General features: G+C 37.2%; 1 protein-coding gene across 1 annotated transcript in view; it reads left to right on the top strand.

Annotated features, from left to right (window-relative positions):
* itga10 (integrin, alpha 10) overlaps positions 1–12,508 on the top strand; it is a 28,756-nt gene extending 16,248 nt beyond the window's left edge. Inside the window, 23 exon segments of the mRNA XM_056763157.1 lie at positions 172–337; positions 1,820–1,893; positions 3,141–3,285; positions 3,402–3,550; positions 3,910–4,053; positions 4,642–4,845; positions 4,992–5,122; positions 5,266–5,432; positions 7,046–7,188; positions 7,279–7,389; positions 7,507–7,592; positions 7,690–7,831; positions 8,090–8,182; positions 8,287–8,363; positions 9,861–9,950; positions 10,110–10,162; positions 10,165–10,193; positions 10,288–10,401; positions 10,502–10,609; positions 10,818–10,931; positions 11,034–11,129; positions 11,347–11,460; positions 12,052–12,508. Coding sequence (XP_056619135.1) covers positions 172–337; positions 1,820–1,893; positions 3,141–3,285; positions 3,402–3,550; positions 3,910–4,053; positions 4,642–4,845; positions 4,992–5,122; positions 5,266–5,432; positions 7,046–7,188; positions 7,279–7,389; positions 7,507–7,592; positions 7,690–7,831; positions 8,090–8,182; positions 8,287–8,363; positions 9,861–9,950; positions 10,110–10,162; positions 10,165–10,193; positions 10,288–10,401; positions 10,502–10,609; positions 10,818–10,931; positions 11,034–11,129; positions 11,347–11,460; positions 12,052–12,108 — 2,607 coding nt within the window. The 3' untranslated portion in view covers positions 12,109–12,508.
* The last annotated feature ends 119 nt before the right edge of the window (positions 12,509–12,627 follow it).

The raw sequence follows: 12,627 nt of genomic DNA, 5'->3' as shown, positions 1-12,627 counted from the left end.
TTTTCCATTTCCTGAAAATGTTTGAGATCTGAGATTTTAAACTGTGCATATTTGAGTTGAAAACAACCCAGCATTATTATAGAATGTTATAATCGCCTGTAAATTGACGAATGGGTGTAAAATTTGTCTCAAAGTTTTAACTATGTGTCTTTCTATCTCTCTGTCCTACAGGTATTAGGATATTATATCCGGGTAAAAAAGAATCCAACGGCCTTCATCAAAGAGATTAAGTCTATTGCGAGTGACCCTGATGAGAAATACTTCTTCAATGTGACGGATGAGGCTGCACTGAATGACATTGTAGACGCACTGGGTGAACGCATTTTTAGCCTAGAGGGTAAGAGACAGAACATCCATCTTTAATGAGAATAAAAAAAAAATTATCCTTGAAGAGAAACAGTAATTCACCGATTCAATGTGAACAGAGGAATCAGAATCTGCTGCTACTGAATTCTAAAACTTTCGACAGAGGATGTTGTTTTTGTAACGAGGCCCTAGAACAGTTCTGGACATTTCATTTATGATCATCTTTGTATTGGATAAAATCATCCTATAAAGGAAATATACTTTTTAGTATATTGATATACTGTTTAAAATGAATACAAAAAGTATTTGAAAAATGGGTGTGAAACTTTTGGGTAGACAGCAAATCGATTCGATTTCGATTCAAAAGATTAAATTAAAAAATTATTTCTGCAATTTCAGAACGATTCGATTCGCAATGAAAATCGATTCAGTTTGATTTTATTCATCAATTAAATTCAAAAGATTTTTTTCATTTAGATTTAAACGGCCCTAACATTTCTTTGATAACAGATGTAAAACATTAAACATTTAGCTACTTACATTGCACTCTTTCAAAGTTAAAGCTGTTCTCAATGTCAGCTTCTGTCTTTAACAAATCCCGCCTTCTTTTATTTGATTTGAGAGTTATCCTCACATTCCTCCATTAAATTGGCCAACAGATTGACATTGACGAGCGCTGTTAGACAGCTGATAGATCAGTCTTCTAGGCGTTTTCTACAGTATAGCATGGCCATAAATATGGGATCCCCAGGACCACATGCACCTGCAGACCCAGACGCTACAACACTAGACTGCAGTTAATAAAACAGCATGAGATGTTTTTATTAACCAATAAAGTAAACAACAACGCCAGCGTCATGAGAGATGCGATGAAGAAATGTAATGTTTATATACTTTTAAGTACTTTATTGTAGTTTATTGAATCGCCATTCATTCCATTTTGTAGGTTTCAGATAGATATCGACGTTTCTCGATTCTAAAATCGATGCATATGATGGACAGGAATTGTAATCGATTCATTGAGAAATAAGCAAATCGTTGAACCCCTAATTTGGAAACTTTCTTTTTATGAAACATTTTTACATTGCCTAAAATTCGTCTTGGGAACTGTTGGCTACAAGTAATTGCAAAAATGGTCGAATTCGAGGAAAACAAAGGCAATGCGGTAGTCAGCTTAGATCACTTTGACAGAAATAGAGAGCTGTTCATTCACTTCTGTAAAAACAGCATATTACACTTTAAGCAAATTCAGAGAAGAGGAAGGAAGGATGGAAGGACGGGAGGGAGGAGAGGAGGGACTTTAAAATGGGCACAGCTGTGCCACTCACAGGATACACAGGTTAAATATACAAGAAAATCACAACTGGCCAAGGCTATACACCAGATGATATTTTTTATAATCGCACACGCATGGCGTGACATTCCTTTAGCTGTATTTGTTATATAGACGTGGTTTATTTATACGTCTGTTTATTCATTTACTGTGTTAAATGCCACTGTTGTGCCATTACAGGGACTCTGGGATACAATGAAAGCACCTTTCTTGAAGAGATGTCCCAGATTGGTTTTTCAACACACATATTGGATGTGAGTTTCAATTTATATTCTGTCCATTGGATCTACTATCACCTTCCTCGCTGCTGCACAAACTTAGCAAGAAACACATGTTTACACACATACTTTTTGCCTGAATGCTTCTTTTTTTGCTAGACTTTTGTTTCACGTTTGTAAACCCAGAGCAGATTTTTTTATGTACAAGTATGTGTATCTAATCCTTCATGTTTTGGAATGAAGTGGATAGAGTGTTTTATTTGCGACAAAAGTAAAGTCGTTTCAGCTTTTTTATTTACACTCAGAAATTCATATATTAATGTTTGACATTTAACTGTACACCCATTTTCTACCTTATCAGTTTATCAAGTCTTCAAGTTCAGTTTCAATAATAAAATAAAAAATCAACAATGGGGCTGATGAAAAATGCAAATGAAAAATAATGAAAGTAAATGAAAGTTTTTTTATTTAAGTTCTGAGAACTTGAACGTGTGTTGTTTTATGGAATATTATCTTATGGTCGGCTGATTATAATTTTAATATTTATAACCAGTGGTTCTTTAATGCCATACGGTGTTGTGCACAAAAGTCCTAGATCTGGTAATGTCTAGATCTCCAAATTAAAGAAAAATATTGCAACAAAGATTGTGATTTTGTGATATTGATGCTTTTTGGAGAAGATCGCCCACCCCTATTTCTGTCAGGTTCACTACCGTCAAAATTTATGCCAATTAGCATACAGTTTAGATTGGTTGTATGGTTCTGTTCTGGGCAAAACTCCCTGCCCATCCATGCAGCCATTATGAATAAGAGCAGGGAGCGCGGCGATAATCCCCCTTATAGGGTAAACAAAACAGAACAAGCAGATGTCATTAGTTCTTAAGGACATCTAAGTTTAACACATAATTAAAATGTAGTTGAGACGTATGAAAAGTAATAGCAGAAGTGGAGTCGCGATTGTGAATGTGAGCTGGGCTGGGGATGGAGGAGGGTCATTTGCTCTTGAGGAACGCGATAGCAACAAGCAATGCCAAGGTCGTGGGTTCGATCCCAGGGGATTGCACATATTAAGAAACTTTAAATAAAAGCGTCTGCCAAATGTGTAAATGTAACTATATGTAGGTTAAACGTGTTGCACTGTGGACATGTAAGGCCCAACATTTTTTTCCTTTGTTTGTCTTGAGCCAATTTGACAATTGTCAAGCTGTGCTGTACCATGGACTGAAACAGTTATATGATATACTACACTTAATTAAATCAAATTGTGGTATTTTGTACTGTAGGATGGCATCTTGTTTGGAATGGTGGGTGCGTATGACTGGGACGGAGGGATCCTGAAGGAGACTTCAAAGGGGCGGCTCATGCCCTCACGGGAGGCCTTCGAGAAAGAGTTTCCACTGGAGCTAAAGAACCATGCAGCCTACCTGGGTATCGTCACTCATCAAACCACTAAACATTCCTTTGAGGTTCTACCAGATTGTACTATTTGAATGTTTCTTTTGATGGTTAGTTAGAGAATTGTTTTGTGTGTACATCTGTTGCAGGTTACACTGTGTCCTCAGTGGTAGTAGGAGATTGGAGGAGGTTGTATGTTGCTGGGGCACCCAGATTCAAACACAAAGGAAAAGTCATTCTGTTTGATCTCACCCCTGATGGTGATGTCATAATCACACAGGCCCTGAATGGTGAACAGGTGGGCACACACACATGCACACACAAACACTAATTCCATAGTACAGAAGAGATGAGATCTCCATTTAACCTGCGTCAAGTCATGTTTTCAGTGTTTCAAAGTATTTTCTTCTACTTCCCACTATTCAGTTGATCTTTTATTGTTTCCCTCGCCCAGCACTTCTTTCACACCACATTCCCGCTCTCTCACAATTAACACGTTTATTTTCCCATTAAACCAAAGCAAACTGATTTTATTTTCCCATTAAACCAAAGCAAACTGACTTTATTTTCTCAGGTCCCTCCTAAAATCCAAATGGAGCTCAGAATTGAATTCAGATTGCTTGACACCTCTATCCTCTGATCTCTCTCTCTGTCTAGATTGGCTCATATTTTGGCAGCGAGGTGTGCGTTGTGGATGTAGATCAGGATGGAATAACAGATATCCTGCTCATAGCCGCTCCCATGTTCCTGGGAGCAGGGAACAAAGAAACAGGAAAAGTCTATGTCTACTGTCTGGATGGGGTGAGAACCACAGATGCAATACAGTTGGTGTAGTGTGTGTTGTTGTGTATCTGTGAGACATTTTATTCTTCAAAGTATATACTTTAATGTACTTGCAACAGATCGGCCATGAGCCATGTACATCACCAAGACTCTCCCTATAAGCCTTCACTGAACCTTTTATTGTCATGCTGCTTGCTAAGATCATTCCACACTTGGTTCTGTTTGTATCATTTATGTCAACTAAGAAACAAATCCTCAAATAACACACTTTAACGGTAGAAATAAACGCAACTGCAGCTATAGAAATGTTAAAACTGAATTTATAACTTCAGATCGCAAATGACACTCAAAATGATCATAATCTCTATCTTCAGATACGGGGGCATAATGTATATCAGATGCATTACAGAAAAACAGCTTCAATGAATCTAGAGCAATTCTAATCACAAACTAGGATATTTTTTATAATGTGATGATCAGGATTGTTTAAGAAATTTGTTTCATGATGATTCAATTTGGATGTCATGCTGAACTCATTTCTTTTGCCATTTCTGAACTCAATATATGAATGTTTAATGTGAAACATGCTCCATCTTTCACTTCCAGGATGGTTTCGCACCAAACGGTACGCTTCATTCTCAGCGTAAGGTGCAGGATGCACGGTTTGGTTATGCCATGGCTGTAGCTCCTGATCTAAACTATGATGGATACACAGACCTGCTGGTTGGAGCTCCACTGGAGGATGACCACCAGGGTGCTATTTACATCTACCATGGCGACGAATACTACATCATACCACAGTACAAACAAGTAAGCCTGCCAATATTTATTGTGCACGACCAATGTGTCTTATCTCCGGATCGGAATTGCAAATATAATCATTCAAAATCTTTTGTTTAATCCTCTATTTACATGTCATTGATAGTCATTGTATGTAACACTCGTTCTCTCTGTAGCGAATCGCTGGCTCCTCCATCTCTGCGGGGCTGCAGTATTTTGGCCGTAGCTTGAGCGCTTTGCTGGATCTGGATGGGGATGAGTTATTGGATCTTGCTGTAGGAGCACAGGGCTCCGCAGTCTTGCTGAGGTACTCTATGCATCATTACAATGCTGCGTTTGTACGCATCATCACAATGGTGCCATCCCACAAGTCGTCAGTATGTCATTTTTAATTGTTTAGAACAGCAGCTTGACTTTGACCCACGGTGACCTGTTGCGGTTTCTCTGCAGATCGAGGAGTATAGTTCAGATCAACGCCAGCCTGTACTTCCAGCCACACTCCATTAATGTGATCCAGAAGAACTGCCACAGGGCTGGCCGAGACTCCGCGTGCCTTAATGCCACGGTCTGCTTCATGGCCATGTCCCGCTCTCCTGGCTCAAATGGCACATATTTTGGTAAAGAATAATCCAACCAACCATTTTTGACACTCTTCCATTGGTATAACTCTATCGGTTCTAGAATGTCTTCCTTTTTTAGAAATGATATTTTCAGCATGACAATTCGAGTCAAGAGTTGAGTTTAAACATGGATTTAAACACAAATTTATGTAGTTCAAAACCATGTCATCCATCTCATCATGAAGAAGAAGCATCTTGTGTGTTTGAAAGATCCAGTGTGTAATTTTTTGGAGGATTTATTGACAGAAATGCAATATAATATACACAACTATGTCTTCAGAGGTGATGTCGCCATGTTCTTTCTACGGGACCCCTAAGCGGACAATCCGCTATATATCTGCATTTAGCAAATAAATTATCTCCTTTGTCAAAGAAGCGAAAAACTTAACGACATCTTAATCCTGTGTCAGCCACCAAAGTGTGGAGATCTGCATTTTCGCGGGACCTGATACAGATTCTTGCCGTGCGGGATTACATTTTTTGGATAAAAGACGGTAGCGTCGGAAACTCTGGTAGTACGTACAAGAGCGCGTCTTTGTACTGGTGCCCACTACCGACATCCTTCTAACTGACCACATGTAAAGCCTGATCTGAGGATCGTGTTATGCATGTGCACTTTGACCAGTTTCAATTCCGTTTTAAGTTTAAATTGCACACGTCATCCACGTGTCATCCTCCAGACAGAGCGGGCAGGTTGCTGAGTGAACCTTATAGAAGATAGAGAGAGGGTTCATGTTTTTTGGATGGGAGACGGTCATCAGGACATTTCTTGCATGGATGTTAAATAGTTAGGTTAAAAAAAATGATTTCAATTTGAGTGAAAGTTGTATTTAATGTATTTAATTTAATTTTCTCTTTGAAATTTTGTCTACTGTATTGACTTTAAAATGTAAGAACAATGTTGTAAATTGACAAGTCGATAAAAAATTACTGAAATGTTATTGTATTGCGTATTTTATATGCGTTTATATTTTATATTCTGGGCAGATAGAGGGTGAACACAGAGTGAATCTTCACTCGGGAGCGGGTGGGCGCAGAATAAAATTTAGCGGGCGCAGCACAAAAAAACAGTCCCTCGCAGGCCTCTAACGTAGTGTTTTGAAAGGGAGGAAGTGAAGTGAGCTGTTGGTTGCAGTTGGCAACTTCAACACTAGATGCCGCAAACATTCATACACTGGACCTTTATTGACAACATAGAAATTGACTTTTATATGTCCTGTTAATAATGCAGAATATTAATTAATAATTTGGAATCACATTTCTTGACTCTATATATTTTTATATCATTTTTACTTGATTTTGAACCCAGATTTTCAGTGTTTTCTCAACTTTATATATATATATAGTTCACGCATTAATGAAACTTCTTTCATCGTTTACTCACCGTCTTGTCATTCCAAACATCTACAACTTTCTTTCTTCTGCACAACACAAAAGAAGATACTTTGATGAACGGTGGTAACCAAACAAAATCGCCTCCCGTTGACCATTGACTCAAAACCACCGAGCAATTTCTCAAAATATCTTCTTTTGTGTATGACAGTGAATAAATGATGACAACATTTGTCTGATACACTTCCTAACTTTCTGCTTCTGCATTGTTTTTGTAGATATTCAAATGGAGGCCTTGTTGGATGACAGAAAGATCTTGGCTCGCGCTCTGTTTGACAACAGCTCACAGAGACAGAGTCTACTGGGCGTCAGTATTCGTGTTGGAGAAAAAATATGCTCCATGCTACCATTTCATGTTTTTGTGAGTCTGTGAAGCCAGTAAAAGACCACAGTTCATTTACATGTGTCATCTGTATTTTTTAATCACTTAACACTTTGGTTGGATCTTTAGGACACAGCTGATTACATTAGGCCAATCAGCTTCACCGTGCGCTTTAAAATCAATGACACAGACAACAGCCCTGTTCTGGATGAAGGCTGGCCAACAACATTGAAGAAGTCGGTGAGTCTCGTAAAGCAGTACTGCTTCAATACTTCACAGTTTTTAATCCAGTTATTACTAAGATCATTTGTGTTTAAACTTAATTAAAGCAGCAATGAAATATTTTTTCTTCTTTAGATCGCATTTTTCAAAGACTGTGGGGAGGATGACGTGTGTGTAACAGATCTGAGTCTGCAGGCACGTATGGACATTTCTGGGACTAGGTGAACTTCACTTTAATAGATTTATTGTTGATTCTACAGAATCATATTTTTGCAGTGTCGATGTAAAATATTCTATAAACATTATCTGTGCCTGCAGGCAGAAGCCATATGTGATACGCGGCCCACGGCGGAGGCTCGCAGTAGAAGTACAGCTCCAGAACCGTTTGGAAAACGCTTATAACACCAGTTTAACTCTGCATTACTCGAAAAACCTGCATTTTAGCAGCCTGAGCATCCGGGTACAAACACATTCACTGTCTTTCACTTTACCCCTGCTTGAAAATATTAGCTCACACAGATTTACGTCTGATTTAAAGAATCTGGTATTTATACAGAATCTGTTACAAAGATTCTTCCAAATATCTTTCTTTCCGTTCAGCTGATAGCGAAATGTTTACAAACTTGGAAAAAACATTGGGCGGGTAAATGAAAGAATTTTGTGTGAATTATCCCTTTAATTATCTAACATCTCATAAATAAACTTTATTTCTTTATAGGAAGATGTCCAGTTTAAGATGGAGTGCACAGCACTAAGCTCAAACAGTCACTCCTGTAATGTGAGTTATCCGGTGTTTCGCTCTTATTCAAAGGTAAGGCTCAGAAAGAGGTTTGTTTTTTCATTCTGCTTCATTTAAAGAGGCATTCAGTCGTTTCGTGACAATCTGATCATTTCAACGGTCTCATTTATTCTCAGGTAAACTTCATGCTGGAATTTGAGTTCAGTTGTACATCTCTCAACAGTAAGGTCCAGATAAAGCTTGTTGCTGAGAGGTAAACACACACGTTTAATTATCAATCTAACTGTGGACATTCCGTTAACGTCTATTGCTTTTAAGCACCGCTAGTTATAAACCCTATAATTTACACTGTATCCCTAATCCTAAAAGAAAACTGCATTTTTTCAGTTTTTTTTTTATTATAGTGTTTTTAACAGATTTGTCGAAAACCCTAATGGTGTGCATAATTACTCAAGAGTCAATTTCAGTCCTTAAATTTGATTAAACATTGATTCAAAAATGCTAATAATCTGTATAACTAGGCCACTAGGGCGCTTTATTATTTGTATCACTCCCTATAGATTATTTCTGATAACAAGCAAAACAAAAATAGTAAATTACATTAGCTAGCAAGTTAAAAGCATGTCTAGCCAGTATTCTTTTGGGTTACCATTTGAAAAAAACGTTACTTGCCTAAACTTAAATGCCACAAAGTTACACGACCCATTTCAACAAATTGTTTATTTAATAAAATTATTATGCACTAAAATCTGAATATAAATTAATAATAATATGAATTAAATATAAATAGTTATATTATAACCAATAGCCAGACCGAAAAACAAACAGACCAAGTGCCAGGCGCGTGCGTTTGATGAAACGTGACTAAACAAAACTGTTACCTTAGTACACAGTTACACTTTATATATGTTTTATATGCTAACATTACTAAATTCTTTAGCTAACACAAACTAGCACTGAGCAATATGGTTTTCACGATTAGTTATTCTTTGTTAATGTTAGTTTCAATTGTCAATACAATTGTTCACGTTAGTTCATGGTGCATTAAATAATGTTAACAGTTACAACTTTTTATTTAAAGCGACCGTAACACATACGGTTTCTGACAATCTCAAATTAATCTTGAGTACCTGCAGAGTAGTATTGCATACTTTGTATCTTCAAAGAGTATTTAGTTTGATCAAATTTATAAAAGATAGAAACAGCTGTACGATTATTTCCGAAAACAAGCGGCACATGTGGGGGGGGAGGGGTAGATTGAACTAAAGCACTTGCGCACCCATTGTCAACAAAACACAGACATCAGTTTCACTGTAAAACAGACATTTGTTTTTGTATGGCCTAATCTGGGTCAAACAGTTAGCGAGATATTGGGTCATACTATTTTTGCCAGGGTGGGAGGGATTGAACAAACATCATGAGACAAATATGTAATGTAAATGACTCCTAACATCTTAATTGTAAGATGCTACCAATACACTTAAAAAAATTCTCTGGTTGGATTTTTTGGTTTATTCATATTGGCTGTACAAGTAATTTCAATCTCAAAGTGTTATAAAACATGTCGCCATTACGTATTGATCACATTTTTACAGTTTATCTCTTACTTTTTAAAGCAGCGAATCCCAGCGATATAACTCACGCAAGAGTGCTGTTTTAATTATCTGTGGTTAAATAACAGTCAAGATGACATTGGGTACATCACAGTCCTGTGATGTTTCACTCAATTTGTGTATATGTGTTTCCACAGTGACAGCGTGGAGAGTGTAGACACACTGTCGGACAACAGTGTTCAGTTGCAGAGTGTTGTTCAGTATGAACCTGAACTCTTTATCACAAGGTGAGTCACAGCCATCGGTTTACATCTCTGACAGATTATCCAAAATTTCCTCTATTACCTGTTTTTGTTGTCAAACAACTTACTTACAATTTAGGAATCATACTCAACGTATAATTTTCAAGCATTTGTACTTTTTAATATTGGTTAAAACCACAACAGTGAGTCCAATTTAAACCGCTATGAGGTCCACCCCACCAGGACTGTGTCAGAGGGACAGGGCCTGAGTTCTACACACATTTCAGGGTGAGTTAAAATAAACCTGAAACAGGAAGATTTCTAGTACAAGTTTATGTATGTGTACAATTTAAAATAGTAAGTATGTGTTCTGCTTTTGCAGGTGCAGAACTCGGGTTGTTACGCCGTCAGGAATCTTGAGCTAAGTGTCAATTTGCCGTCCGTGGCTTCAGGGGACAGAGTTTTTGCAACAGTGGTTGATGCTTTCTCTCAGAATGTTAGTATCGCCTGTTTATCTGTTGTTTATGTGTGTGTTAAACAATAATAAGTTCAGATGACGTGTTGTTGTAGAGTGAAAGTTATGTTTCTGTGTTTAGGCATCAGGTGTTAGCTGCAGGATAGTCAGTGATGTTGCTCAGCTGAAGTCTATGCAGCGAGATGTACGTCCACTTCACCCAGAAGACATGAAGAAAACTGAACTGTTGGTGAGAACATTGAATCGCCTGTGCACATATGATGTGTACAGGTGCCACAAAATTTGTTTTTTTTGTTGAATTTATGTTGTTGTAAAGCCATAACTTCTGGTCACTGTTTTCTGTTTAAATAAAAATAATGAGCACTGAATGAGCAGAGCATAATGGAACAAGAAAATGTAAGTAGTGAAAACATTATGGATTATGTTATTATTTTCAGAACTGCAGTTCATCGTGGTGTGTGGAGGTTGTGTGTAATGTGCAGCAGCTACTGAAAGGAGAGATGGCCAAGATCCGCATCACAAGAAGAATCCATGACAACTTCTTTAGACAGGTGAGTCTCTCTCTCTCACACACACACACACACACACACTTTCGTATATCTAATGTATCCAAGCATCACACAAAAACCCTGCCCTTTGTGTGTTTATGTCAGGCCAAGTTCAAAGCAGTGACGATAGTGGGCTCCTACCAGTTGTCTGCTACGGAGTCCAATTTGATTACAATAGGAGATGCTGCCCTCTTGAGGGAGGTGAGAGAACTTCCTAGACAGATACATGCACTGAACAACTAACTTTATATGTTGGATATATTATTTACATACAATGATTACATAATCATCACTAATGTCATTTTTTGCAGTGTCAGTTATGCGTATAAAATTTGATCATTTAATAAAAAGAAATTCGTTGATACTCTGTTTAGGTTTTTAATTTAGTTTTATTCTAACATATTGCTGCTGTGTGTAGACCGTTTTGGAAGTTCTGAAGGGGCGTTCGATCCCAATTTCACTTTGGATTCTGATTGGCAGTATCATTGGAGGACTGCTACTACTCGCCCTCTTAGTATTCATCCTTTGGAAGGTACCAGCACGACATAACCTCTATCAGGCTCATCTCTTACAAAACAAATATACATAGGAGTAAAGTTTAAAGTGTATATTAAATAATACATTTCTATGAATTGGAAACAAGTGCTTGGCAAGACTGACAGAATGACAAGCACATTAAAATTGATCAAAATCAAGGTTATCACAAAAAAAATCTGTACATTTTCTAAATACATGTACAAATATGACGGTTGTTTTGCTTAAAAAATGAATATGAACTTGTTTTCCTTGCAGTATTTGAGATCTGAAAAATACAGAGAATATTTTCTGTTATTTTTACCTGTTTCTCCAGTTTTCATTTTCTTCAAACTAATGCATATAAAAACAATATTCTTTTTTTAAATTTGAAAAAAATATATTGTTAGTAGTTCACAGAACGAAACAAAAATCATAATTTTACCTAAACACATACCTATAAATAGTACATTTATACTAAACTATATTGAAAGAATCTCTTAATTTTTCTCTGCAGCTGTATATCAAATGAGCAGCTGTGTATCATAACTTACATCTACAGTTGTAATAATTAGAGGCTAATCCATGTTTTTTTAATGCTTCTGCACAGTTGGGCTTTTTCACAAGGAAACAGAGGAAAGAGGAGGATGAGAAAAATGACAGCTGAGCACAGAGTGAACACAAGTTTCAACCGAGATATTTTTACAACCATTACATCCTATTTCAGACGTGATCATTGATCCAGCTCCAGAAACACTTATTCATCCATGATCAGTCACAGACTCAATCTCTGGACCGTGCCTTTCATGCTGATTTTGAGGAATCATCTGTTAAATGGATTTAAACAGCAAACTGTTTTCAACGGAGCAGAAAATGTCACAATAATACAGGTAGCTGAAAGCCAAACCTAATTAACCAAAATGTACAGTAAATGCACAGAACTCTGAATGTTTCAACTAGAACGCATTCATTATGGGTCAGTCCATTACCCCGCTGGGTCATAATGATCAAGTTACAATCCGTTGATACAGGTTAAATGTTTCATGGCAGGAGTGAGTTAATCTGTAGTCTGCTTTAAGAGTCAGATTATTTACAATGGCATTGTATAAAATGAACGAGCAGACTGACAAGCAAATGCACTATTTGTGAAAATCAAAATAATGAAATCTGTATTTAAGTTAGAAAC

The sequence above is a fragment of the Triplophysa dalaica genome, chromosome 12 (assembly GCF_015846415.1).
Source record: "Triplophysa dalaica isolate WHDGS20190420 chromosome 12, ASM1584641v1, whole genome shotgun sequence".
Lineage (NCBI taxonomy): Eukaryota > Metazoa > Chordata > Actinopteri > Cypriniformes > Nemacheilidae > Triplophysa > Triplophysa dalaica.
This window is presented reverse-complemented; position numbering and strand designations above follow the sequence as displayed.